The sequence below is a fragment of the Notamacropus eugenii genome, chromosome 2 (assembly GCF_028372415.1).
Source record: "Notamacropus eugenii isolate mMacEug1 chromosome 2, mMacEug1.pri_v2, whole genome shotgun sequence".
NCBI classification, from domain to species: Eukaryota; Metazoa; Chordata; class Mammalia; order Diprotodontia; family Macropodidae; genus Notamacropus; species Notamacropus eugenii.
In genome coordinates, this window is record NC_092873.1 from 74,731,943 (window position 1) to 74,756,038 (window position 24,096).

At 37.7% G+C, this 24,096-nt stretch overlaps 1 protein-coding gene and 1 pseudogene across 1 annotated transcript; both read right to left on the reverse strand.

Annotated features, from left to right (window-relative positions):
- Positions 1–360: 360 nt before the first annotated feature.
- Positions 361–1,317, reverse strand: LOC140523561 (olfactory receptor 2B11-like). The gene has a single exon (XM_072638380.1). The coding sequence runs from the start codon at positions 1,315–1,317 to the stop codon at positions 361–363; it is 957 nt and encodes a 318-aa protein (XP_072494481.1).
- A 20,863-nt stretch (positions 1,318–22,180) lies between these two features.
- On the reverse strand, positions 22,181–23,139 carry LOC140523562 (olfactory receptor 2T11-like; annotated as a pseudogene).
- Between the last annotated feature and the right edge of the window lie 957 nt (positions 23,140–24,096).

Below are 24,096 nucleotides of genomic sequence, written 5' to 3' on the forward strand. Positions count from 1 at the left end.
AGAGGGAAAACAAATTTTTATTAATTCACAAAATCAATTTAAAAAGGAAATGATAATTACAGTAACGTATCAAAGGCACTCTTGGGACCAAAATAACAGCATCATTAAACACCCAATAGAGTGAATCTCTAATGGTGATCTTTCAGGCACCTTGACATAATAGTAAGAAAGTATTTTGGATAGGAAACTTTTCCTCCTCTAATCTCACCATAGAGGCATCCAAGTATTCTGTTCTGTCAGCAATCCCTTAAATTAAGCATTTTATTCTTTCTACGGGAGTACTCAATAGCTTCAAAAGTTTTTAAACATCCTTGTAGAAGGCAATAAATGAATTTATACTGAATATGGAATTCCTATTGCTTATCTCTGAAAGGGTCTCCAAGTCCTTCCCCAAAGTCTTATCAGTGCTCCCTTCACATCTTTATTTCTGAGGGTGTAGATGAAAGGGTTGAGGGTTGGAGTGATGATGGAGTAGAAGAGGGAGATGAATTTACCCTGGTCCTGGGAGTAGCTAGAAGGGGGCTGAAGGTACATGTAGATAGCAGGCAAATAGAAGAGTGACACCACCACCAAGTGGGAAGAGCAGGTCCCAAAAGCTTTACTCTGCCCCTTAGAGGACTTGATTCTCATCACAGCCTGGGCAATAAAACCATAAGAGATAAGAATGAGGACCAGGGGCACCAGCACAAAGAAAGCTACCAGCACAGCCAATGTGACATCATTGATGTCTGTGTTGGCACATGACAACTTAATCATAGCAGGCACCTCACAGAAGAAGTTGTTCAGCATCCTTTGCCCACAGAAAGGTAGTTGCACTGTTAGCACAACTTGAACCAGAGAATTTCCAAACCCACTGAGCCAGGCAGTGGCCACTAGCTTCTGGCATAGTGGGTGATGCATGATGATTGAGTAACGGAGTGGTTTACAGATGGCCACATATCGGTCTAGAGCCATCGCAGCCAAGACCACACACTCAGTACAGCCCAACCAATGGAAAATGGCATACTGCACAGTGCAGCCACTGTAGCTGATAGTCTTCCTTGAACTACCCATGTTGAACAACATCTGAGGCACAGTGGTAGTGGTATAACAAAGGTCCAGAAAAGACAAGTGACTGAGGAAAACGTACATAGGGCTGCTTAGCACAGGATCCAGCCGAGACACCAATATGATGGCAATATTTCCCAGGACGGCTAAAATATAGGATACCAGAAGGATCACAAAAAGGGGAAGTTCCAGCCATGGCCTGTCAGACACCCCCAAAAGGAAGAAATCCCCTGCAAAAGCCCCCAGTAAACTTTGGTTGTTACTTCTCATGCTGCTTCATATTCTGACACCTATAAGGAAGCAAAAAAAACATAATGAAAGAAATCCAATCCAGGGAAATAATTTTACTTCTCTCTGATTTACTAGCTATAATTTCAATTTTCTAAAAGAAGATGAGGACCACTCAGAAGAGTCAGTGAGGGGACATTTGTGCCTAAAAAGTTTTCTTGAAATGTTTGGAACATAACGGTGCAGATAATCAATGTGGCTTTTATTTCATAAGTAGGAACATAAAATTTTCCAAAACACTTTATACAGTATTATCTTCTTTGTACCTCACTACTACCATGTAATATAAATCCTATAGTTATTATTAAGCCCATCTTATGAGTAAACAAACTGAATATCACAATTGTTAAGTGATTTCTTCATGGTCATACATCTAGTGAGTTTCTGAAGTATAATTTAAATGAAGGTCTTCCTAACATCAAGTTCAACACTCTGTCTGCTGTGATCCACTGCCTCCCTGGCAAGAAGCAACAGTGAGCAAGTATGAAAAGAGGTGAAGAGTGATAAAGAAGGGAATGAAAATTTTGAGTGGTTAGGAAGAAGGGGAGTATAGAAGCAAAGCAAATGAAATAGGGGGATTAATTATCAACTCATGTTTTGAATCCTCCTCAGATTCTTCCCATTTGGAGTACTTTCACAATCTACAATACAAGTACAGATTCACTTCTGACTCCTGTTTGGAAAGGGTTCTTTAGTTCAACAATACACGGAGTCTACACGGATCACCTCAGATTTCACAGAAATCTACAACCTTGCTAACATGACTTTTAATTTACTGGCAATATGGAAGGTGCTCTGAAGAAAACAATCATCCTTTGCTCCTCAGGCTACCTCATTATATTTTCTAAATGTTCTTTCACTTCTCCTGGCCTCTATCTAAGAGAAATTAAGGTTGTAGAAGGGAAAATAATTGCTTCTCTTTCTTTTCTACCTCTAAATTTGAAAATCAGACAACTCATCTCAGTGCTACTTTATAAAGTTTATAATTTAGCTGTGATTATGAAACACAAGTAAAACATTCATGCAGCATTTATTCAGTCCACAGATGTTTATTAATTACCTTCTGTTTGCAGAGTACAATGCTCAGTACTGGAAGAGATACAGAGGAAGGAAGGAGGGAGGGAATTTGCTAGTTAACCCAGTGGATGAATGAGACAAAACATAATGTATATAATATTTACAATATTAAACCCATCAGACTTTCGTAAAAAGAGTGTTGTATGACATTCAGGGGGGATGTTTTATGGCAAAATCAATATTTGAGTTGAGCTTTACAAAGTAAATAAATGGGAATTTGACAAAAGATGGGGAAGATAGTCATTCTGGGTCTAGAAAAAAAGCATAAGGAAAGGCTCATAATCAGGAAAATACAGTGCTTTGAAGGAAGGGGATGGGAAAAGAAGAAAGGAGTAGAATGAGTTTGGTTTGCCTAAAATGTGGGATATGGAGAAGGAAGTAATATTAGAGAAGGCTGGAATACTTTTCCAAAGATATTTTGGTGACAATGACAAGGTAATGAGTTTGAGCAATATGACATGTAGCAGAGAGGCCCTGAAACTTTGTTTGCAAAATAATCCATGGCTCACTACCCTGTGCTTGAGGTATGATCCTAGGGCCTGACTCCTCCTTCCCCCAAAATTGCACTTTTTGTTTGTGTCTCTACTTAGATTTTACTCTGAGAAACGTCAGTGTGTAAATCAAACCTAGTTTGTGTCTATGTTCTCACGTTTATGAGTAAAAGGACCATGTATTTCATATAATTTAATATAAATAAATTATAGGCATTTCCATAACATGGTACAATAAAAAAGATGATTGCATACAAAGCTATAAAACTACCATGTGTAACTTGCTACTTCTTTCAAATGCACAACAAAATTTTCATATAAATTTCTTTGTTTTTTACACAAACATATGTTGGGTGCAGGATGGACTTCATTCTAGTCCATGCAAAATGAGAATGAAAACACATAAAGAGATTCACAGGAGCCCATAGTATAGAAAAATATGTAAAGATCTCAGTGTCACATAACTGACTGATATAATTCTCATCACTCTACAGTGAGTATCACTTTTCAGTCTTTTCTGAGGAAATGCATGCAGTCTCCACAATTCATAGCATTGTTCTATGTATTAGACTCCCTACTGGAAGCCTCCCTTGAGGGAAGCTTCCCTTCCATGCTAGACATTTACCTCCCTTCCCATCAAAGTGGCACCATAGAAATAATTGAAGCAAATAAAATAGTGCAAAGTCCAGGACTGTGAATGCCCTATATTATAACTTTTCCACTTTTTCTCTCTCCCAGTTTTGGCATCTGTGCTTAAGTTACTCTTGTATACATAAGTCTAGTATTTCTCAGGCACATTTTCTCTAAAAAAATAAAAATTAAAAAAGTTTGGATTCTGAAAGTCTCAGACTTGCAGTTGGTAAAGACATAACTAACTCCTGAGGTTAGTCCTGACCAGGAAATCTCCCCTTTATAACTAGAAGACATGAAATATAGGGAAGGCATCCTATCAGGACAATGGAGTAAATAGAGAGGAAGAGGTACATTTAAGAAATGTTGGAGAGGGAGATTGTTTTTTAATATTCTAGCATATTTAATAAGTCTTCTGTTATATCCTATTGAAAAATATCATCTAAGATATAGATAGATAGATAGATAGATAGATAGATAGATAGATAGATAGATAGATAGATAGATATAGCATTACTTTTGTGATAGCAAAGAATTGAAAACATTTTCAGATTCTCATCAATTGGAAGTGGCTAAACAAACTGCAGTATATGAATGTAATGGAATATTACAGTTCTGTAAGAAACTACAAATATGCTGAATTTAGAAAACATAATTAAACTGGCACAAAATCAAGCAAGCAAAGTCTAGAAAACAATATACATAATTGCTACAACATAAATGGAAAGAATAATCACCACAAAATAATAACAAAATAAGGTTACAAAATTACATATAATAAGCTAGGCCCCAAAGAAGTCACATGAGAAGACATCTTCCCCACCACACCTCTGCTCCTTTGTGGAGTTAGTTCTGATTAGTTTTGCAAAGTTTGCTTTCTCTATTAAAAAAATTCCTTCATTATAAGGAATGGCTCTCTGGAAAAGAGAGGGAGAGGGATATAGCAGGAAATTTGAGTGATTGAAAAAATAGTAAGAAAAATGTAGTTCCTTTAAAAAGAATTTGGAATTTGATAGGACAAGACTTGCAGTCACCTTTGATTTGAGTGAGGGAGGGCTGTGCAAGGTCACCAGACTCACTTTCTCCTCGAGAGCCATCTGGGTCCAGTGGCCAGATATTCATCAGGATGCCTAGAGATGGCTCAAGATGCAATTGGAGACTCCAACACTTTTAGGTCTTTTCAGGTTCTCATTTTGGGTGAGGTAAAGCCAATTCAGTGAATAAGCCTCTTTAAGAAGTGAGTCAAGGGATGGCCACTATAATTAAGAAACAAAAAAAGTCCAGCTGAGAGGGGAAGACCCTCAGGGGTGCTGTTCCAAATAGATACAGTTACTATGGACATTCACTCTGAGCTTGGAGGGCCCAAAATATAGTGGAGCTTGGCCAGGGACCTATTGTGATCCAATCTAGGAGCTCCAGAGTGAAACAGGTTTAAGGTTTGGTCTTGGGGGAGGGAGAAAGAAAGAAAAAAAGAAAGGAAAGGCAAAGGAAAGAAAGAGACAGAAAGGGAGGAAAGAAGGAAGGAAGGAAGGAAGGAAGGAAGGAAGGAAGGAAGGAAGGAAGGAAGGAAGGAAGGAAGGAAGGAAGGAGGGAGGGAGGGAGGGAGGGAGGGAGGGAGGGAGGGAAGGAAGGAAGGAAGGAAGGAAGGAAGGAAGGAAGGAGGGAGGGAGGGAGGGAGGGAGGGAGGGAGGGAGGGAGGGAGGGAAGGAAGGAAGGAAGGAAGGAGGGAGGGAGGGAGGGAGGGAGGGAAGGAAGGAAGGAAGGAAGGAAGGAAGGAAGGAAGGAAGGAAGGAAGGAAGGAAGGAAGGAAGGAAGGAAGGAAGGAAGGAAATCTTGCTAGTTAACCCAGAGTTAACTGGGCAGCTTCTGGCTATCAAAATTTGCCTTCCTTTGGAGAGGAGGAGAGGAAGAGGGAGAGGAGGAACTGAGTGACCCAGCAGGCTGGACCCCCTTTCAGACAGCTCAGACTACTCACTGGTTGTGTTTGTCCTTCATTTTCGAGGAAGACCATGATATCAGGGAAATGATGGCATGACTTGCAGTAGCCTTTGATTTGAGTGAGGGGGAACTGTGCAATAGTTCAAGAAAGAACATGTTACTGAAGGAGAAATTATTGGAAATTCAGAGGCAAGGAATCTGTCAGAGATCTATCAAATAATGATAGAGAAATAAAAAAAAAAAAACTGACATGCACCCAAAATTTGGGGAGAGTTGATCTCAAAGTTTAAGGGAAAGGACAGGTAGGGTTCTAATATCCAAATGAATTTTTGACCTCAGAGGGGTGGTAAGAATGAAAGACAAATGGAAAAACTATTCTTGTGAGTCAGAAAAGAAGCAAGGTTCATAAAGAGATCCCTGTACCTGGAAGCAAGGGGAGGTAAATGAATTTGAATACAGAAGAATATAACTCTGTCTGATAAGAATTTCAGGAATACTACATCATAAAATGAGCTGAGGTTGGTGAGGAATACAAAAAAAAAAAAACAGCAGAAAAGAAATTTTTTAGCTTTTTTCTGCAAGTAGTGAGGAGAGGAAGGAAAAACAATGAAGAGATAGGACTACCACTACTTGAGGTAGACACTAACAGATGTTAGTAAGAAGGTGAAATAGTCTGCTTTTGTGTTGCTTCTCTTTTCTTTGCCAAAGGGAATGACTTTTATATTGGGAAGCATAAAACAACAACAGCCCCCAGAAAGTCAAATCCAAAGATTGACAAGAGAACATCTATCTGCCCTCAATGAGTTCAACTCCTAAGTCCCAGAAGAACTTCAATCTACAGTTCTAAAAACAGAGGCAGATAGAATTGCTGAACCATGGCCCCTGACCTCCAAGATATCATAGGAAATCATGCTTGGTGGCACATGCCAGGCCCTGCTACTGGAGAGGCTGAAGTTGGTGCATGGCTTGGGTTTGAGAGTTCTGAGCTGTAGCAAAGCTAAAGCCAATTAATATGTTGAAGTCCAAAAAATAGGTGACCAGTATGTTTAAGTAGAGGAGACCTGGTCCAGTTTGGAAGAGGTTAAAGCTTCCATGATGATAGGCATTGTGTTCTGGCCATGAATGAACATTGCACTTCAAGCCTACATGAAAAAGTCTCAAAATGAAAAAAAAAAGTAGAGAATAAGAGAAACATTCCAGGTTTGAAGAAGGGCAAATGTTGTTTTTCAAAAGTGGAAAGAAGGCACTGTCTAAAAACTATACTTTAACAAATTTGATTTTTATTCCTGACAAACCCTAGATCACATTATTAAAGGGATGGTTTGCATGTATTTAGAAAAAGAAGCAGCATTAGTTCCTTAAAAATTAAGCTAAGTTGAACTAGCTTCATTCTCATTTTTGACAGATATCTAACCTGATAGATTAGGAAAGGGTAGAGTCACAGAATATTTATATTTTGACAAACCAGCAGATAAAACTTTTCATGATATCCTTTTAGACAGAATGAAGGAATGTGGTCCAGGTAATACTATGATGAGGTGAATTTAGAACTGGTTAAATAACTAGAACCAGAAATAAAACATTAATGTACCAATGTTCACTTAATTCACTTGGTTCCACTAGTGAACTATTAGTTGAGTAGTACAGATGTCTATATTTGGTCCTGAACTGTTCAACATTTTTACCAATGACTGTATGAAGCTGTAGAAAATATATTTATCACATTTATAAATCATATGCATCTGAAATGGATAATTAACATGTGGAATGAAAAAAAATTAGAATCTAAAAAAAGTCTTGACAGGCTAGAATGGTGGGCCCAAGTGAATAATGCTAAATAGGAGTAAATGTAAAGCTGTATGTGTAGATTTTTTAAAAATCGATATCACCTGTATGAGGAGGCATGATAAGACAAATGTTCCTATGAAAACATATTGAGTGGTTTAGTTAATTGCAACCTCACTGTGAGACATAGTATGACATGGTAGCTAAAAAGATTAATACTTTTCTAGACTGCATTAATGGACATATAAGGTCCACAATAATAAAATATTTTAATGTACTTAGCTCTGGTCAGATTATATCTGAGATAATACATTTGGTTCTGGGGGCCACATCTTTAAAAAGACATAGGCAAGCTGTAATTTATCCAGTAAAGAGAAAGCAGAACAATGGGAAAACTGGAAACCTTTGGTTTTTGTCACATTAATATCACCAAAAGGAATTAGAGAAGTATTTGAAGCACTGGCATGTCAAAGAGGAATTAGACTTATAAAACCCTGCTTAGTTTCAATACTTCCAGTTTAAACCTTAGACTTGAAACAAGGGAGCAAGTAATCCAGTAATAACAGACTTTGAAATTTCTTATGTCTACTAAGTATTTTCCAGCTCTTGATGTAGTCAGCCTAATTAATCTAAGTGAACTTTACCTGGCCCTTAAGTGTGGGTCCTTGCCTCAGAAGCTGTCTGTATTGTTTTTCTATTTGTTTGCCCTCTGCTTTAGAAACCATATGGTGTCCCAATTTCTGGAACAGAAATTTTTGGAAAAGTTCCAGAAAAATGTAAACCTAATAAATATTCTTAACTCTTCCATAAAATATCTTCTTTATTTCTTTTTTGGCTTGCCATCCATATCACATCGTATAACTATGGGTCTTCCCCAAGGTTCTGTCTTAGGTCCTTTCTTACAAACCTTATCACATCAAGTAGATTTAATTACCTTCTCTGTACAAATGATTTAAAGATTACATATATATATATACATACATGCATATACATACTCTCTATATAAGCATACATATATACAGGTGTATATGTATGTGTGTGTGTGAATGTGTGGGTGTGCGTGTGTGTGTGTATGTTTATTCCAGCCATTCTCCTGAGTGGCAGTCCAATACCCTCCAACTTCCTATAATATATTTCACATTGAATATCTCAGTGTCTCAGAGACATTTAAAACTCAACATGGGCAGAAAAGAACTCTAGCTTTCTCCACCAAACTCACTTCTTTTTGAACTTTCACTATTTCTTTGAAAGGCACCACCGTTCTTCCAGTCTATCAGGCTTATAATCTCAGCATTGTCCTCTGCCAGGCCTAGAGGCCTGAGGGCTACCCGAGTCTTCCCTTACCTCTATCGGAGGTCTTGGGCTGGCCAAACCGGATGCTCGTATGAGAGAAAGGACGTTCCAGAGTCGAACAAGGGTTGAGCTTTATTTCAGGGTCTAGTTACAAGTGCAGGGAAATTCTTCCTTAGGAGGGAGAGAGAAAGATCTCCCAAGGAGGCAAAGATCTTACAATAAGAGATTGGAAGTAGAAGTATAAGTGGGGAGAGAGGGGGAGGGGAGAGAGGAGAGAGGAAAAGCGGAGCCTTGTGTCCTCACACGTGGCCCCTCCTCCCAAGAGAACTTTCAGGCTTTCCTGACCCTACTTAAGCTCTCCCGTCACGTAGTTTGCACATCAATACCGAGCCTGTTAGGTAACAACACGTGTGCACCAATCCAGGACAATCTCGAGGGCGGGGAGAGCTCTCTCCCATCACATTTCTCACGGGAAGAGACGGAAATACACGAGATAGCTCAGTTCACCTCGATTCCCAGTCGTTTCCTGGGGGGCCTTGTGAGAACTCTAAGATTTAGAAGTTCCCACCTTTACCTGCCTGAGACTGTCCACACGGAATTGAGCTTCTAATCCCAGCAGTCCTCAACTCCTTGCTCTTCTTCTGACAAGAGGCACTTAATAAATGTTTATTAATCAATAAATTGATTACTCAGGTGCTAAAACTTTTGATTTCTACCTCTTTAACATCTCTCATATCTGAATTCTTATCTCTTCATAGAACCTTAGTTAAGAAGTTAAGAAGATTGTCTAGAAGATTGCAACAGTCTTCTAACTGGTCCCTCCCTCAAGTCTCTCCCCACTTCAGTCATCTATCCTTCATAGTACTACTGATTTGTTCTGCTTAATTCTAGGGAACAGAACTAGAACCACGGGTAAAAGTGGCAGGGAAGCCAACTTACTATAGAAAAAATTCTTCTTCATTATTACCATTCAAAAGTGTACTATTCAGAAAGTGACATATTAACCTCTCACTAGAAGCAGAGGTTGGATGATAACATCTTATAGAGGAAATTTATGGATAAATTCAGATAGGAATGAATGATCTGTGAGGTTCCTTCCAATAATAGGATTCTGTGATTCTATGAACATTCTTACTAAATGAATTCACAGTTAAAATCAAAAGGCAGTCTGTTTTGAAAATTCCTAGAAATATCATTGATCATTAACCTTCACATTTTTAAAGCTATACTTAATATATGACTTATGTGATTTAAAGTTATATCTATATGTTTATACCCACATGCATAACAAAGGGTCCAACTGAGGACAATAGGTGATGAAACATTTTCACTCCAAATATATATTTAAAGTTTACTTCTAAATGCTAATTGTAATTTTACTCATTCTAATCTAATGAAGTAACATTTATTGAGTATTCAGGGTATACCATCAGAAATAAGAATGGATTTTTAGGAGGACTGAATTATTTAATTGCTTCCATTTCTTTAATGAATAATATAAAATTAAAGCTTTTGAAAAAGCAAAATGTTATAAGATAGCTTATGAGAGAAGATGTTTTCATACTCTCCATGCATAGAAATCTTAGTGTTCTGATGATCTGAGAAGGGAAAAAGAGTAAAAAGGAGGGCAGGGAAGGTATGTGGGTAGCTAAAGGCATGTAAGACCAAGACATAGCTCTAATTACGCCAATAACAGTGTTACTGAACAAATAAATCCCTTTGTTTCTTTAAGTTTTAGGATCTTTAAATGCAAAATAAGGGGGATGGACTAAGTGATTTTTAAGTTCATTTCCGTCTCAGCTTCCTATGACTGATTCTAGTGATAAGGAAAAGGAGTGGGGAGAGAAAAGATGTGGGAAGAAAAATATTTCAAACAGAGAAAAGAGAGGAAGATGCAAACAGAAAAAAAAAAAGATTGGATATGTAGAAAGGTTCATGGAAGGCATTGAAAGGAGTTTTCAGCTCCATTCCCTACAACATTAAACAAAATCAGGCTCTACACAGCAAAGAGAGACAAGGAATTGTGGGCTCCAAAGATCAGGGTAACAACTCTTACTTTCCTTGTTCCAGCTTCTTTTTTCCTCAGTGTTTTGAGTTTAGGGCTTAGGTAAAAAACAAAACAAAATAAAACGTTAGGAAGTAACTCGCTTCTGTTCCTTTAAGCACCTTACAAGCAGCCAACTTTCCTGGCAGTAGAACCTCCTGTGGTGAAAGAAGAAAATGCCCAAGATTACTGCAAAGCCAGCTCTGTTTCTAAAGGGTTTTCAAAGGGGAAACTGTAATAAAATTTGGGGAGGAAATGTTCTCCATTTCCATCTCCCCCTTAGCATAGTAATAGGGTATCATTGAATAGGATATGTAAAGATGTCCAGCTTTAAATTGAAAACTAAGAAGATAAGGGAAGAAATTCTTGGTGCCAGTGGAAATATTACCCAGTTCCCCAAAGCATTAGGAAATTTGTTAGCTCTGGGGAAGAGGGGCCTCAGTTCATTGTACTGAGGCCTTGGGGAGTGCAGAACCCCTGAATGCAATTAATCATGAGGGTTTAGGAGTACAGAGTAGAGACTCAGGAATAAAACTCCCTATGGTAGTATCACTCAGGACTCAGATTAAGTCACTTTTCCTCAGCTAGTTCATCAAATAGTTCTGTTTTCAATCAGTGTCATTATTTCACTTTAGATATGATAAATTGAATCCTCCCCATTATGAGATGAGGTTTGAGTTCTGTTCTAGAATGACTACTTGCTTCCAGATTTTGGAAAAATCAATCCAACCTCAGAGTGAGTTCAAATTTCACTAATACAGAAACTGAAATCTAGTCTTGGCTGGGTTGACACTGACATTTATATTATCCATTATGAAAGAGATCATTAAATAAATTAAGTGTAAATAAGTTATAAGGGATTATGGTTAATTTACCTAAAATTTTTTAAAGCACTGAAGATCTTTTGTATAATATTTATCAAGACAACAAAACTTTTATTCCCAAGGATATGTTGTATTTGGAGCAAAGTGTTATTTGTTAAGAGACTAGATTTCATATCTTGTAGGGATGAAAAAACAGGATGATTCTGTTTCTATCAATCCATCACGAAAACCTCTGTTTAATTTTGAGACTAAAGCTGTGTCTGTTTACATGGTCCTGGTCTGTGTAATTCAGGAGTAACTTATGTTTCTGAGAGGGTTGGGGGGGGGGGGCAGCTGGGTGGTGCAACACCATCACCAATGGATGAAGCACCACTGCAGGAGTCAGAAGGACCTGAGTTCAAATCTCATGTCAGACATTTGGCACGCACTAGCTGTGTGATCTTGGGAAAGTCACCTAACCCCAATCGCCTCTTCCTGGGTCATCTCCAGTCATCCTGATGAATATCTGCTCACTGGATTCAGATGGCTCTGGAGGAGAAGTGAGGCTGGTGACCTACACAACCCTCCCTCACTCAAAAACAAAGTCAAGTGCAAGTCATGTCATTATATCTCTGATGGCATGGTCTTCTTCGGCAACAAAGGATAAACACACTTCAAATCTTCTAATCCTTAATCAACTAGGGAATGACTTGCATTTTTATAAATTTGACTCATTTCTTATGTATTTGAGAGATGATGCTTTTATCTGAGAAATGCGCTGTAAAAATTTTGATATTGTTTCATTATCTATGGTACCTTTTTGCAAAAATGTAGTTTCCCTGATTGCCTCTTTTAACTGGGTTTATCTTTGATTCTTGCTTTGTCTAAGTCCAAGATCATGATTACTGCCATTGACTTTTTTCCTTCAACTGATGCATAATAGATTCTGCTCTAGTCTCCTCTATTAATGTTATGTGTACATATTTCTGTTTCAAGTGTGACTCATATGTTTGAATGTCTACTTCCATTTTATGGATTAGTTCATCCAATTCACATTCACAGTTATGATTACTATTTATTTCCCTCCCTCCCATTTTATTCTCTTTGTACCCTATCCTTCCTCAAGAATCTGTTTTGTTTCTGAAAAGTGCCTCCCTTAATTTGCCCTCCCTTTCATCACTTCTTACACCCATATCTCTTATCCTCTTTTTCTCTTATTTCCCTTTTGGGAAAGACAGATGTTTATACCCAATTGAGTCTACATATAAATTCTATGTATATATGTAATACATGCATACATATACATATAATACACATACATATAAATGTGTAAATATTCTTCCCTCCTAGACTAATTTGTAGGAGAATGATATTCAAGCACTCACACACACACACACACACACACACACACACACACACACACACACACACACACACATTTTACCCTCTACTCTAAAAGATCTTCTTTGGGTATCTCTTTGATATGAGAAAATTTTCCTCATTCTGCTTCTTTCTTCCCTTTTCTCCCACTGCATTCCTCCTGTCTATCCCTACTTTTTTCTGATATCTTCCCACAATAATCAACTCTTACCCATGGCATCTCTCTTTGTAGACCCCTTCCAATCACATTAATACTGATACAGCTCTGAGGAGTTATATCTATATCATCTTTCCATAGAGAAAGGTGAACAGTTTAATCTTATTGAGTTGCTCATGATTTACCTTTCATATTTACCTTTTCATGTTTCTCTTCAGTCTTGTGTTTTAATGTTAAATTTTCTATTTACTCTGGTCATCATTAGAAATGCTTGAAATTTCTGTATTTGATTAAATGTCCATTTTCCTTCAAAGAATTTTTGCTTGGTAGGATGCTCTTAGTCTTTCAAAAGAGCCCTCTGCTCCTTTCCTTACTAAGTTTTTGTGTCTCTTTTACCATTTCACCAATTCTGCTTTTTAAGGAGTTCTTTTCTTCAGTGCATTTTTGTGCCTCTTTTCCCAGGTTGTTCATGATCTTTTAATAATTTTCTTGCATCACTCTCATTTCTCTTGCCATTTTTTCTCTACCATTCTTAGCACTTTCATTACTTCCTCCAGAAATACATATTGAGTTGAGTATACATAATATTTTTTTTTCTTTTGAGGAGTTGCTTGTAGTTCTTTTAGCATTGTTTTCTTCTCTGAGTTTATGACTTGGTCTTACCTGCCACCATAGAAAGTCTTTAGAATCATATTCTTTTTTTATTTGCTCATTTTCACAGCCTATTTTTTGACTTTGAATTTTTTTTTTAAATTGGGAACTTCTCAGGTGGAAGTGAGGCTGCACTGTCTGAAGCTTCAGGCTATTCTGTGATGCTATTTTCAGAACTACTTCTGGGAACTAGCAAAGTTTCGGTGTTTCTAAGGTGGTGTGATCCAGGGACAGGTGTGGATACTCTTGTCCTAGTCTTTCCTCGGGTCTTCATTGAGGAAAGGATCTCTTGTACCCTGCAGCCACAAGTATTAATGCTTCTCTCCATCCTGGAAATGGGACTCAGAACGTTGTATGTACAGTAGGGTTGCCAATCAACAAGGTACACCAAGTGTCAGCAAAGGGTCCCCTCAAATCTCTTTCTGTGCAGCTGTCCAATTCCTTTTCTCTCTCTGGACTGAGAGCTTCCTGAACTGCTGCTACAGACATTATTTAGATCAATTCCACAACCTGTGTTGGCACTGCAAACGCATGTGCTCTAGGCCAGGTGCCAAACCCAGTGGCACAGATCTCTCCTGCCTACCTCTTAAGTTATCTTTGACTGCAAAAGTGTCTCACACCAACCCTTTCTTGACTCTGCTGCTTCAGTATTTTGAGGTGCTATTTTAAAGTTGTTTGGAGGAGAAGAGGCAGCTAGGTGGTGTAGTGGATGAAGCACTGGGCTTGGAAACAGGATGACTCATCTTTATGAGTTCAAATCTGGCCTCAGACACTTCTTAGCTGTGTGATCCTGGACAAGTTGTTTAATCCTAGTTGCCCCAGTTTTCACATTTGCAAAATGAGATGGAAAAGGAAAAATGCAAACCTCTTTAATATGGAACAGCTAGGTGGTAAGATGGATAGAACAGGGGCTGAAACCTGAGTTCAAATCTGGCCTCAGACTCTTACTAGCTGTGTGATCTTGGGCAAGTCGCTTAATCCTGATTGCCTCACAAAAGCTGAAGTTGTTTGGAGTAGAATGTCAGGAGAGTTCAGATGGGATGCTATCTCTGCTCTGCCATCTCAGCGCCACTGTCTATCATTCTATTTTTATCTCAGTTTTTGGCACTTCACATACACTTTCAATGTTTTCTTAATTAAATGGAAAGTTTTCACCTTCTTCAAGGCTCAGATTATATATTAGGCCATCCATGAAACTTTCCCTTTCTTCCAAAAAGAAGTGACCCCTTCATTTCTAATCTTTTATCACCCCGTCCTATGTACTTAATCAAAATCTGTGGTTATTTGCCCTCAAGCATTCTGTTAGATTATTGTAAATAGAAGAGCAACAGTTGCATCATTTTACCTCTGTCCAACAAATTGCAGATATTTATTAATTGTGTTGCTATTGTTTTAGATTAAATGCATATCAATTTTCTCATATATAATGGAAATTTATCTTTTTATCTTTTTATTTGAATTTACTGCTTAGTCAAAGCAGAAAGCACTGACTTCATGGAATTGCTTAAATTTTATTAAAAAAATAACTTTTTTATATAAAGTTATTGAGTACATGTTGTCACATTATATTTTCACGGAATCCCACTTCATCTACTTATGGCATGGAAGTGATTATGGGATCTTGAACACTCTGCCTAAAGAGGAGTAATCCTGGAAGGCACTACTAAACTGAAAAGGGTTGTGGAATAGGCCAGAGACAGACTATCTTTGTGTGAGAAACAACCCAACCTAAGGGTGGAGAGATGAGTTATCAAAAACATGATTAAAGGATTTTGAATTGTTTTGGCCACAGTAACTCATGAAGATTGCAATCTTGGGCACAGAGGGGTTGTTTCAGAGGAGAAAACAGCTGTATCAATTTAATCACAAATCTCATACTTCAATAGATTACATTAATGTGGGTATTTACTCCAATCATAAAGACCATGACTGCCCATACTTACAGGACCTTCATTTATATCCTTGAATAAGCTCACCACAAGGGGTCCTACTTAATGTACTAAAGATCTTTCACATTCTTTTGATACTGTAAAATACATGAAAATACTTGTTGGTTATACTTCAGTAACTACATGACGGGACCATCTTGTCTTTCAGTTACATATTTACTTGATGGTTTCTTTATGTTAATTATCCTGCACCAGAAGGAGATACTAGGTAGTAAAAAAGGAAGTACAAGCACACAGATCAGCTTTGAAAGAAACATGGAATTTATTGTATACTTTTTGAAAAAAGGAAACTATATATAATGAGGGAAAATAAGGTAACAAAAATTTATTAATTATTTCTTCAGTGCCAGACACTATGCTAAGTACTTGACAAATATCTCATTTTATCCTCACAACAGCCCTATAAAGATGTTTTCATTATTCTCATTTTATATTTGAAGACACTGAGGCAGAGGTTAAGTTACTTGCCCAGGATCACACAGCTGTTAAATATCTGAGGTTGGATTTGAATTCAGATCTTCCTGGAGCCAGGTCCTGCGTTTTTCCAGCACACCACCTTGCTGCTGAAAATTTGAAGTTTCATATAGAATCTTCTTCCTCTTCTACATTACATATATATAGATGTCTTCATAATCAATTCTTCATTGTGCTCAATATAGCACTGACTCGTCTCTGCATATACTAAGTCCAGTCCAGTTTCTATCTCTTCTGATTTCGCTGTTATTTCTACTTACTGGGGAAAAAGCAACAACAATAATGTATCCTTGTCTAATTATATTTGCAAATGTGGTAACTATGAGGGACGGCTAGATGAGTCAGTGAATAGAGTGCTGAACCTGGAGTCAGGAAGACCTGAGGTAAAATCTAGCCTAGACACTTATCAGCTCTGTAACCCTGGGCAAGACATTAGTAGCCTCTGTTTTCCTCAATCCACTAGAGAAGGAAATAACACACCACTTCTATATCTTTAGCAAGAAAACCCCATGGACAGTGTTGGAATGCTATGGTCAATGGACCACAACGAATCAGATATGACTATGACTGAACAACAACAACAAAATAGTAGCCACATTGTTGATGTATCACTCAGAAATCAAATCAGTTAATTCTCTCTGTTCCCTGGGATATAGTGGATTTAGATTTGAAGAGCTGACGACAACTAAACGCTCTACTATCTCTTTCCTCTTCTTGGGTTTAAATAATCTGTCAATCATTTTTACTTTACATTTCCCAGGCTAAACATCATTCTATTTGGCAGACAAAATAGATGGAAAATATGAATACCAATGTTCTGTCTTCTTATTTGAGTATAAGCAGTACATCATAGCCCATCTTTGTTTCCATTCTCAGTTCCTACTCAGATATTTTCTGGATTCCTTTCTTAAAACATTATTCATTTCCAAAAATACACTTGTTTCTTACCGAGTTCACTCTCTTAAAACTGTGTATACTATATGATCCAACAATTATGCTACTAGTCTATACCCCAAGGAGATCAATAAAAAGAGGAAAAGACACATATGTACAAAAATATTTATAGAAGGAATTTCTGTGTAGCAAAGATTTAGGAACTGAGCAAATGCTTATTAACTAAGCTGAACAAGTTATGGCATTTGAATGGGATGGAGTACTATTGTGGTGTAAGAAATGACAAAGGGGATCATTTCAGAAAAACAGGGAACACCTATCAACTGACACAAAATGAAGTAAGGAGGACCAGGAGAAGAAAATAAAAGCAATGTTTTAAAGATAAACAAGTATCATAAACTTAGTAATTCTGATCAAAACAATGATGCACTAGAACTCCAAAAGACTCACGAAAATTGCTTTCCACCTCCACATCGAGAATCAACACACTCAGAATGCAGATGAAAACATATTTATCATTTTTTCTAAATATGGCTAATGCGGAAACATGTTTTTATTACTTCATACCTATAAGGAACATCCTACTTTAATGGATATAGAAAGGGGTGAATGGAAAGAAAGAATTTATGACAAAAATAAAAAAATATAAATGAAATACATAAATCATAAAGCATCCTATATATAGTCTGTTTGTACATAGTTGCTTTCATATTGCTTCCTCCATTAGATTATGAGCCCCTTTAGAATAAGGATTTATTTTGCCTTTCTTTATACTTCTAGCACTTAATACAATGCCTGGCATATAGTAGGCTCTTAAATAGTGTTTATTGACTAAGTGAATTAATAGAGTGAACAGAACCAATACAATACTTTATATGAGAATAAAAAAAATTATAAGATTAATAACTTTAAAAGACTTAAAAGCCAGATCATTGAGATTACAAGCATGGTTCCAGAATATTTGAGATGAGTAAGTTGCCCCAACCTTTTTGGAGAAGTAAGAGTACAGAAGGAGACATATTTTGTGGTCATGGATAATTTGAGAATTTTTTTGCTTGACTATGCGTATTTGTCACAACATATTTACTGATTTTCTTTTTTTTAAATAGTAGATAATAGTTTGGATTCAGTGTTTAGTACAATACCTATCATATAATAAATGCTTAATAAACATTTGTTGACTTGATTGAGTTGGGAGAGAGGGAAAACAGATTTCTATTAATTAACAAAATTAATTTAATATGTCAAAGGCACTCTTGGAAACAAAATCACTACATCATGTAACACCCAATAGAGTGAATCTCTAATGGTGATCTTTCAGGCACCTTGACATAATAGTAACAAAGTATTTTGGATAGGAAGCTTCTCCTCCTCTAATCTCGCCATAGAGGCATCCAAGTATTCTGTTCTGTCAGTAATCCCTTAAATTAAGCATTTTATTCTTTCTACAGGAATATTCAATAGCTTCAAAAGTTTTTAAACATCTTTGCCGAGGGCAATAAATGAATTTGTACTGAATATGGAATTCCTATTGCTTATCTCTGAAAGAGTCTCCAAGTCCTTCCCCAAAGTCTTATCAGTGCTCCCTTCACATCTTTATTTCTGAGGGTGTAGATGAAAGGGTTGAGGGTAGGAGTGATCATGGAGTAGAAGAAGGAGATGAATTTACCCTGGTCCTGGGAGTAGCTAGGAGGGGGCTGAAGGTACATGTAGATAGCAGGCAAATAGAAGAGTGACACCACCACCAAGTGGGAAGAGCAGGTCCCAAAAGCTTTACTCTGCCCCTTAGAGGACTTGATTCTCATCACAGCCTGGGCAATAAAACCATAAGAGATAAGAATGAGGACCAGGGGCACCAGCACAAAGAAAGCTACCAGCACAGCCAATGTGATATCATTGATGTCTGTGTTGGCACATGACAACTTAATCATAGCAGGCACCTCACAGAAGAAGTTGTTCAGCATCCTTTGCCCACAGAAAGGTAGTTGCACTGTTAGCACAACTTGAACCAGAGAATATCCAAATCCATTAAGCCAGGCAATTCTTTGATTGAGAGGAGGGTAGACACGGCTAGACTTCTGTTTAGGAAATATTTTGATACCTGAGTGGTGATAGCTCAGATAGACTGAAGGCAAGGAGAATAACCAGAAACTAATGCATTAGTCTAAGTATGAGGTGATGAAGGTTTAAACCGTTATGCCAGAGGAGAGAAAGGAGCACATACCAGAGATGCTACAGAGACAGAAAAGACAGAATTTGCAACAGATTGTATACAGAAGATGAGAGTAAGGAGTTGAGCATGACGGGTTTCAAACCTAGGTGACTGAGGAAGAAGAGAGGATTTGATGAGAAATATAAGTTCAGTTTTGGTCATGTTGAGTACAAGCTAGCTATGAGATATCCAGTATGAGATGTCCCATGGGCACTTGGAGTTGTGAGCCTGGATGTCAGGTTTGAGGTGAACAAAAGATCAGAGAGTCATGAATAAAGTTGATAATTTAATCCATAGGAGATAGTGAAATAACCAATTAAACAACGTAGAGGGAGAAGTCTGAGGAAAAATTCCTTGTGCAACATCTTTGACAAGCAGTCATCCATCCATTACCCAAAGATCTCTAGTGATAGGGAATTCACTTTCCAATAAAGCAACATTTGCTACTTTTAGATAATTGAGTGGAGCTGATGGACCAAGCCCTGGGGTTGACAGGAAAAGATAGGACACTGGGAAGTACCCTAGAACCAAGAAATGTCTCAACGGATTTAGCATAATAACAATAGAAAGTAGTAGCCTGTATTGTACCTGAATTTATCGTCAGAAGACTGTAGATTCTTTATTTCACTTATTCTGCAAATTCTCTCACTTATTAACTGTATGAACTTGAGGAAAGTCCTCAATCTCTTTAAGCTTCAGTTTTCTTACCTATAATAGTAAGAGACTGGGCCAAATTACACCTGTTGTCCTAGGGTTCAAATCCAGGTTTTCTGCTCTGGTCTGCCTGATCTGACGAATACATCACCCTGTGTCTATTAGAAAGAGATCCAGGGGTTCTAATGAAACTTTCCATTTTATGACTGAATAATAGTCTTACATGAACATTTGGGGACAATAGATTTCAAAACGTTCTGTGAAAGGCTAAGTAAGACGCCATAGATTGAAATTTTACAGTTGTAGTCAGTCCAGCAGAGATGGAAAACTCTCAAAAATGAAGGTTTATTCCATTGTGCCTTGAGGTATTTTTTGTCTAACTGTACTTCCCTCCCAATACATTTCCGAGCTCATCAAATTTTCGCTATACTCTACTGAATTTGAGTAATATCTTGAACTTGTGACATGGACTTTGGAGAATCATTCAATATTCTTGAATTCTTGAAACCAGCAACCTTCAATATTAAATTCTACAAAGTCACATAAAGAGAGCTACAGAAGTACAAATTATCAGGACAATGTTATGCCACCATATGACCACAAGGTGGCAAAAGAGAGATAAGATAATAAAGTATCAATTTCCCCCAAATTCAGAGAAACTTAGAACTGCAGTGCTTGTGCTTTCCCTTCTTCTCAAGCCCTGCTTTGAGACATGTGGTTGTGTTTTTCCTGTTTTGTTGTTGTTGTTGGTACTTGTTTGCAGTCATGCAGAGGACATGGGAAAGAAAATAGGAAAAGACATAATTAAGCTGGTGCCTATCTGCACAAATGAATCCAACCAAAATTATTGAGTCAAAGCATCCACATCATTTTGTTCCCCTACAAAACTTTGTTTCCTAATAGCTAAAACTGAAGATTATTGTTTCAACTTTCCGTTCCCCAAATAGAATTTTCTTTTCTGAAAAAGTATAAGTGCCAGATTACAAAGAAGATGTCCCTGTATTTTTTCCTGCAGTTCCCCTCTACTTTTAGAAGCTTCTAAAATGTGCTACAAGTAGCATGTGAGAATCTTGTTCTAAGCATTTCAATTCAAATCTGTCTCAGTTCCTAACATCCCTATTTATGTTGATGTCACCAATGTCTTATTTAGATAGTCTAAAAATCTCAATTTTAGCTTCTTTCTCACTAGTCCTACTTCATCTCACATCTAATTAATTGTCAACTTCCCATTGAATAATTCAATTACATCATTCCTTTGCTCATCAACTTTCAGATATCTGTAACCTATTAAAGGAGACATTCCAGCTTCAATCTACCGTTCTGGCCTTATTTCACTTTACTACCTCAATAGCTCCACGTTTCAGTCAAATTCAGTCACATTTTCTTGGCTTCATCTTGGTCTTTCCCACTTCTGTGTACTGACATACAACATCATCAACCCTTTCTGAATTTTTTTTCTCTTTTCTCTTTCTCTTTTATTCTTTTTTCTCTATTTTTCTCTTTCTCTCTTTTTTTTCTCTTTTTTTCTCTTTTCTCTTTTAAGAGTAACACTCTGGATACACTAATTATGAATACCCTGCTTATTTCTAGAATTTCAGAAGGTGACAAATATTCTTACTCCCAAGCAGTAAAAAAACAAGTGATTGTCAACCACTCAGTTGTTTCCTGCATCTTGAATGAAACTGAGACACACTTGAAGGCGTTTGAGATAATGATGATGGAGTAGTTTTGCAATGGTGATAACAGTGGTGATTACAGTGGTGATGGAATCTATGAATGAATGGAAGAATAAACATGAAAAAATTTATTAAGTGATTACTTGTTAAGCACTCTACTAAGTGCTGGGAATACAAATTTTTAAAATTGGATATTCCAAAGGAGCTCATATATTAATTAGAGAAAATAACCCATATAAAGGACTTCAGCTGCATGTCAGATGAAAAGGCCCAGAAATCTTAAGGGTGAAGATTTGGACGAAAAAGTTCCTTAGTGTTTGTAAGCAGATTGTTCGACTCTTCTCAGGGGTCTGGAGGACATAACAATGGGATACACTGTAGGATACAGAAGATGTTGTATGAAGTGACAACATGTATGGTAAAGTGTGGCAGTCATCCCTCTAGATAGCAGGCTTTTAGTTAATTACCCTGGTGGTATGAACAGACAAGTCACTCTTTCCACCAGGCACCCCCATGTAGTCTGGGCAACTTGGGGTCAAGAAGAATCAAAGAAAAGATAAGTAAGAAAGATACTCCTTCTTGTCACTTTCCTTCCAGGTTGCTCCATGAGGTCTGGAATCACAGGGTTTGTTGAGGAAAGGGCTACTGGAAGGCAAAGGGGAAGTGCATCATCACTGGTGGTTATTCCAACTCTGCCACACTTATGTGGTGTAAAACTGGAGGATTTATAGCTGATATTATACATCACTTGCTGTAATTTTCTGTGTGGGGAAACATTTCAATAGGACTTTCTTCAGTGCTCCCATGACATCCTTGTTCCTGAGACTATAGATCAAAGGGTTAAGCATGAGTGTTACAATGGTATAAAAGGCTGACACCACCTTGTCCTTCTCAGGGGTATGGTAAGATAGAGGCAGCACGTATGTATAGAAGGCTGCTCCATAGAAGATGCTGACCACAGTTAAGTGGGAAGAACAGGTGGTAAAGGCTTTCTTCCGGCCATCTGCTGAACGCATACGATGGACTGTGAGCAAGATGAGGGAGTAGGAGGTAGAGATTATAGAGATAGAATGAGCAGCATTAACACGCAACATATATACATGAGAGTTTCATAGAAAGATGTGTCTGCACAGGCTAGCTTGAGGACTGCAGGGATCTCACAGAAGAAATGATTGATGGTTCGAGAGCCACAGTAAGGGACATTCATGGGGATAGGTGTGAGGAGGAAACCATCCAATGAGCCACCAAACCAGGAACCTGCAGCCAACAGAAGACACATCCTACGGTTCATGAGGACTGGGTACCTCAAGGGGTTACAGACAGCCACATAACGGTCATAGGCCATGAGACCTAAGAGGAAAAACTCAGAACCAATCATGGTCAGGTAAAGAAAAATCTGGATTCCACAACCCACAAAAGAAATTGTTTTTTCCTCAGATACCATATCTACTAGGAGTTTAGGCACAGTAGTGCAAATGAAGAGGGTGTCCATAATAGAGAGCTGGCTGAGCAGGAAGTACATGGGGGTGTGTAGCCGGGAATCCACTTGAATTAGAAATATCATAACCATATTCGCTGTTATAGTCACCACAAAGATGGAAAAGATTATAGCAAAGACCACTCCTATGACCTTGCTGTCCACAAGCAGGCCCAACAAGATGAAGTCTGAGGATGAAGTTTGATTCTCTGGTTTCATTGCCTCTGATGGATTAATGTCTTAAGGATATAAGGACAGAGAAATCAGCGATTATGAAACAGGCTATACCAAGGAAACACATTTTTTGCTATTATGATCTATGAATTTAGACACTTTAGCATTGAAGAAATTGTAAAATCACCTGTGAAAATAAAGTGGGTGAAGTTTTTTCTTATTAGAGCAGCTTTAATTTTCAGTATTCTTTCTCTTGAGCAATTCAGAATCCATTTAGCCTCCTCACACTACCAAACTTACTGGCCCATCTACTACAAGAAAATAATAATCTGGAAAAATAATTCCCAGTAGTGTGTTATTGACTTTAACAAAACATCCCCTCCAGGAGTCCTGAATTTTCCTTTGCTCAACTTTCAGAGGAAAAGATGCCTTTTCTTTTGGTCAAGACTAACCCTTGTCAAGGGCTAAGTAAGCCCTTTACTAACTGAACTACTTGGGAAAAAGTCTACACATGGAGTTTCCACTTCCTCTGCTCTCATTCCTTTCTAAAATTTCTGTAATCTGCCTCCCATCTCATCATTCATCTGAAGTTGTTCTTTCAAAAATTACTAATGAGTTCTTAATTAGCAAATTTAATATTCTTTTCCCCAACTTTCATTTTTCTTGACTTCTCATAATATTTAACATAATTGACTAGCTTATTATCCTTAATATTACCTTCTCTAGGTTTTCACGGCAACCTTCTCTCTTGGTTCTCCTTCTGCCTGTCTGATCAACTTTTCTTGGTTACCTTTAACATTATCATCACTACAAGTCTCCCCCTCCATGGCTTTGTTTAAAGTATTTCTCTCCTTCTCCTTATCATCTCTCACTTGCTGATATTGCCAGCTCCCATGCTCCCATGGGTTAAATTATCATGCCTTTTCAGCTGATTCTTCCAGCTCTAATCCTGAACTCTAGCCCCACATTACCAACTCTTGACTGGACATTTGAAGTTGAACA

Excerpts from the sequence above, each read along its gene's own strand:
- LOC140523561 (XM_072638380.1), bottom strand. The coding sequence starts at position 1,317 with ATGAGAAGTAACAACCAAAGTTTACTGGGGGCTTTTGCAGGGGATTTC.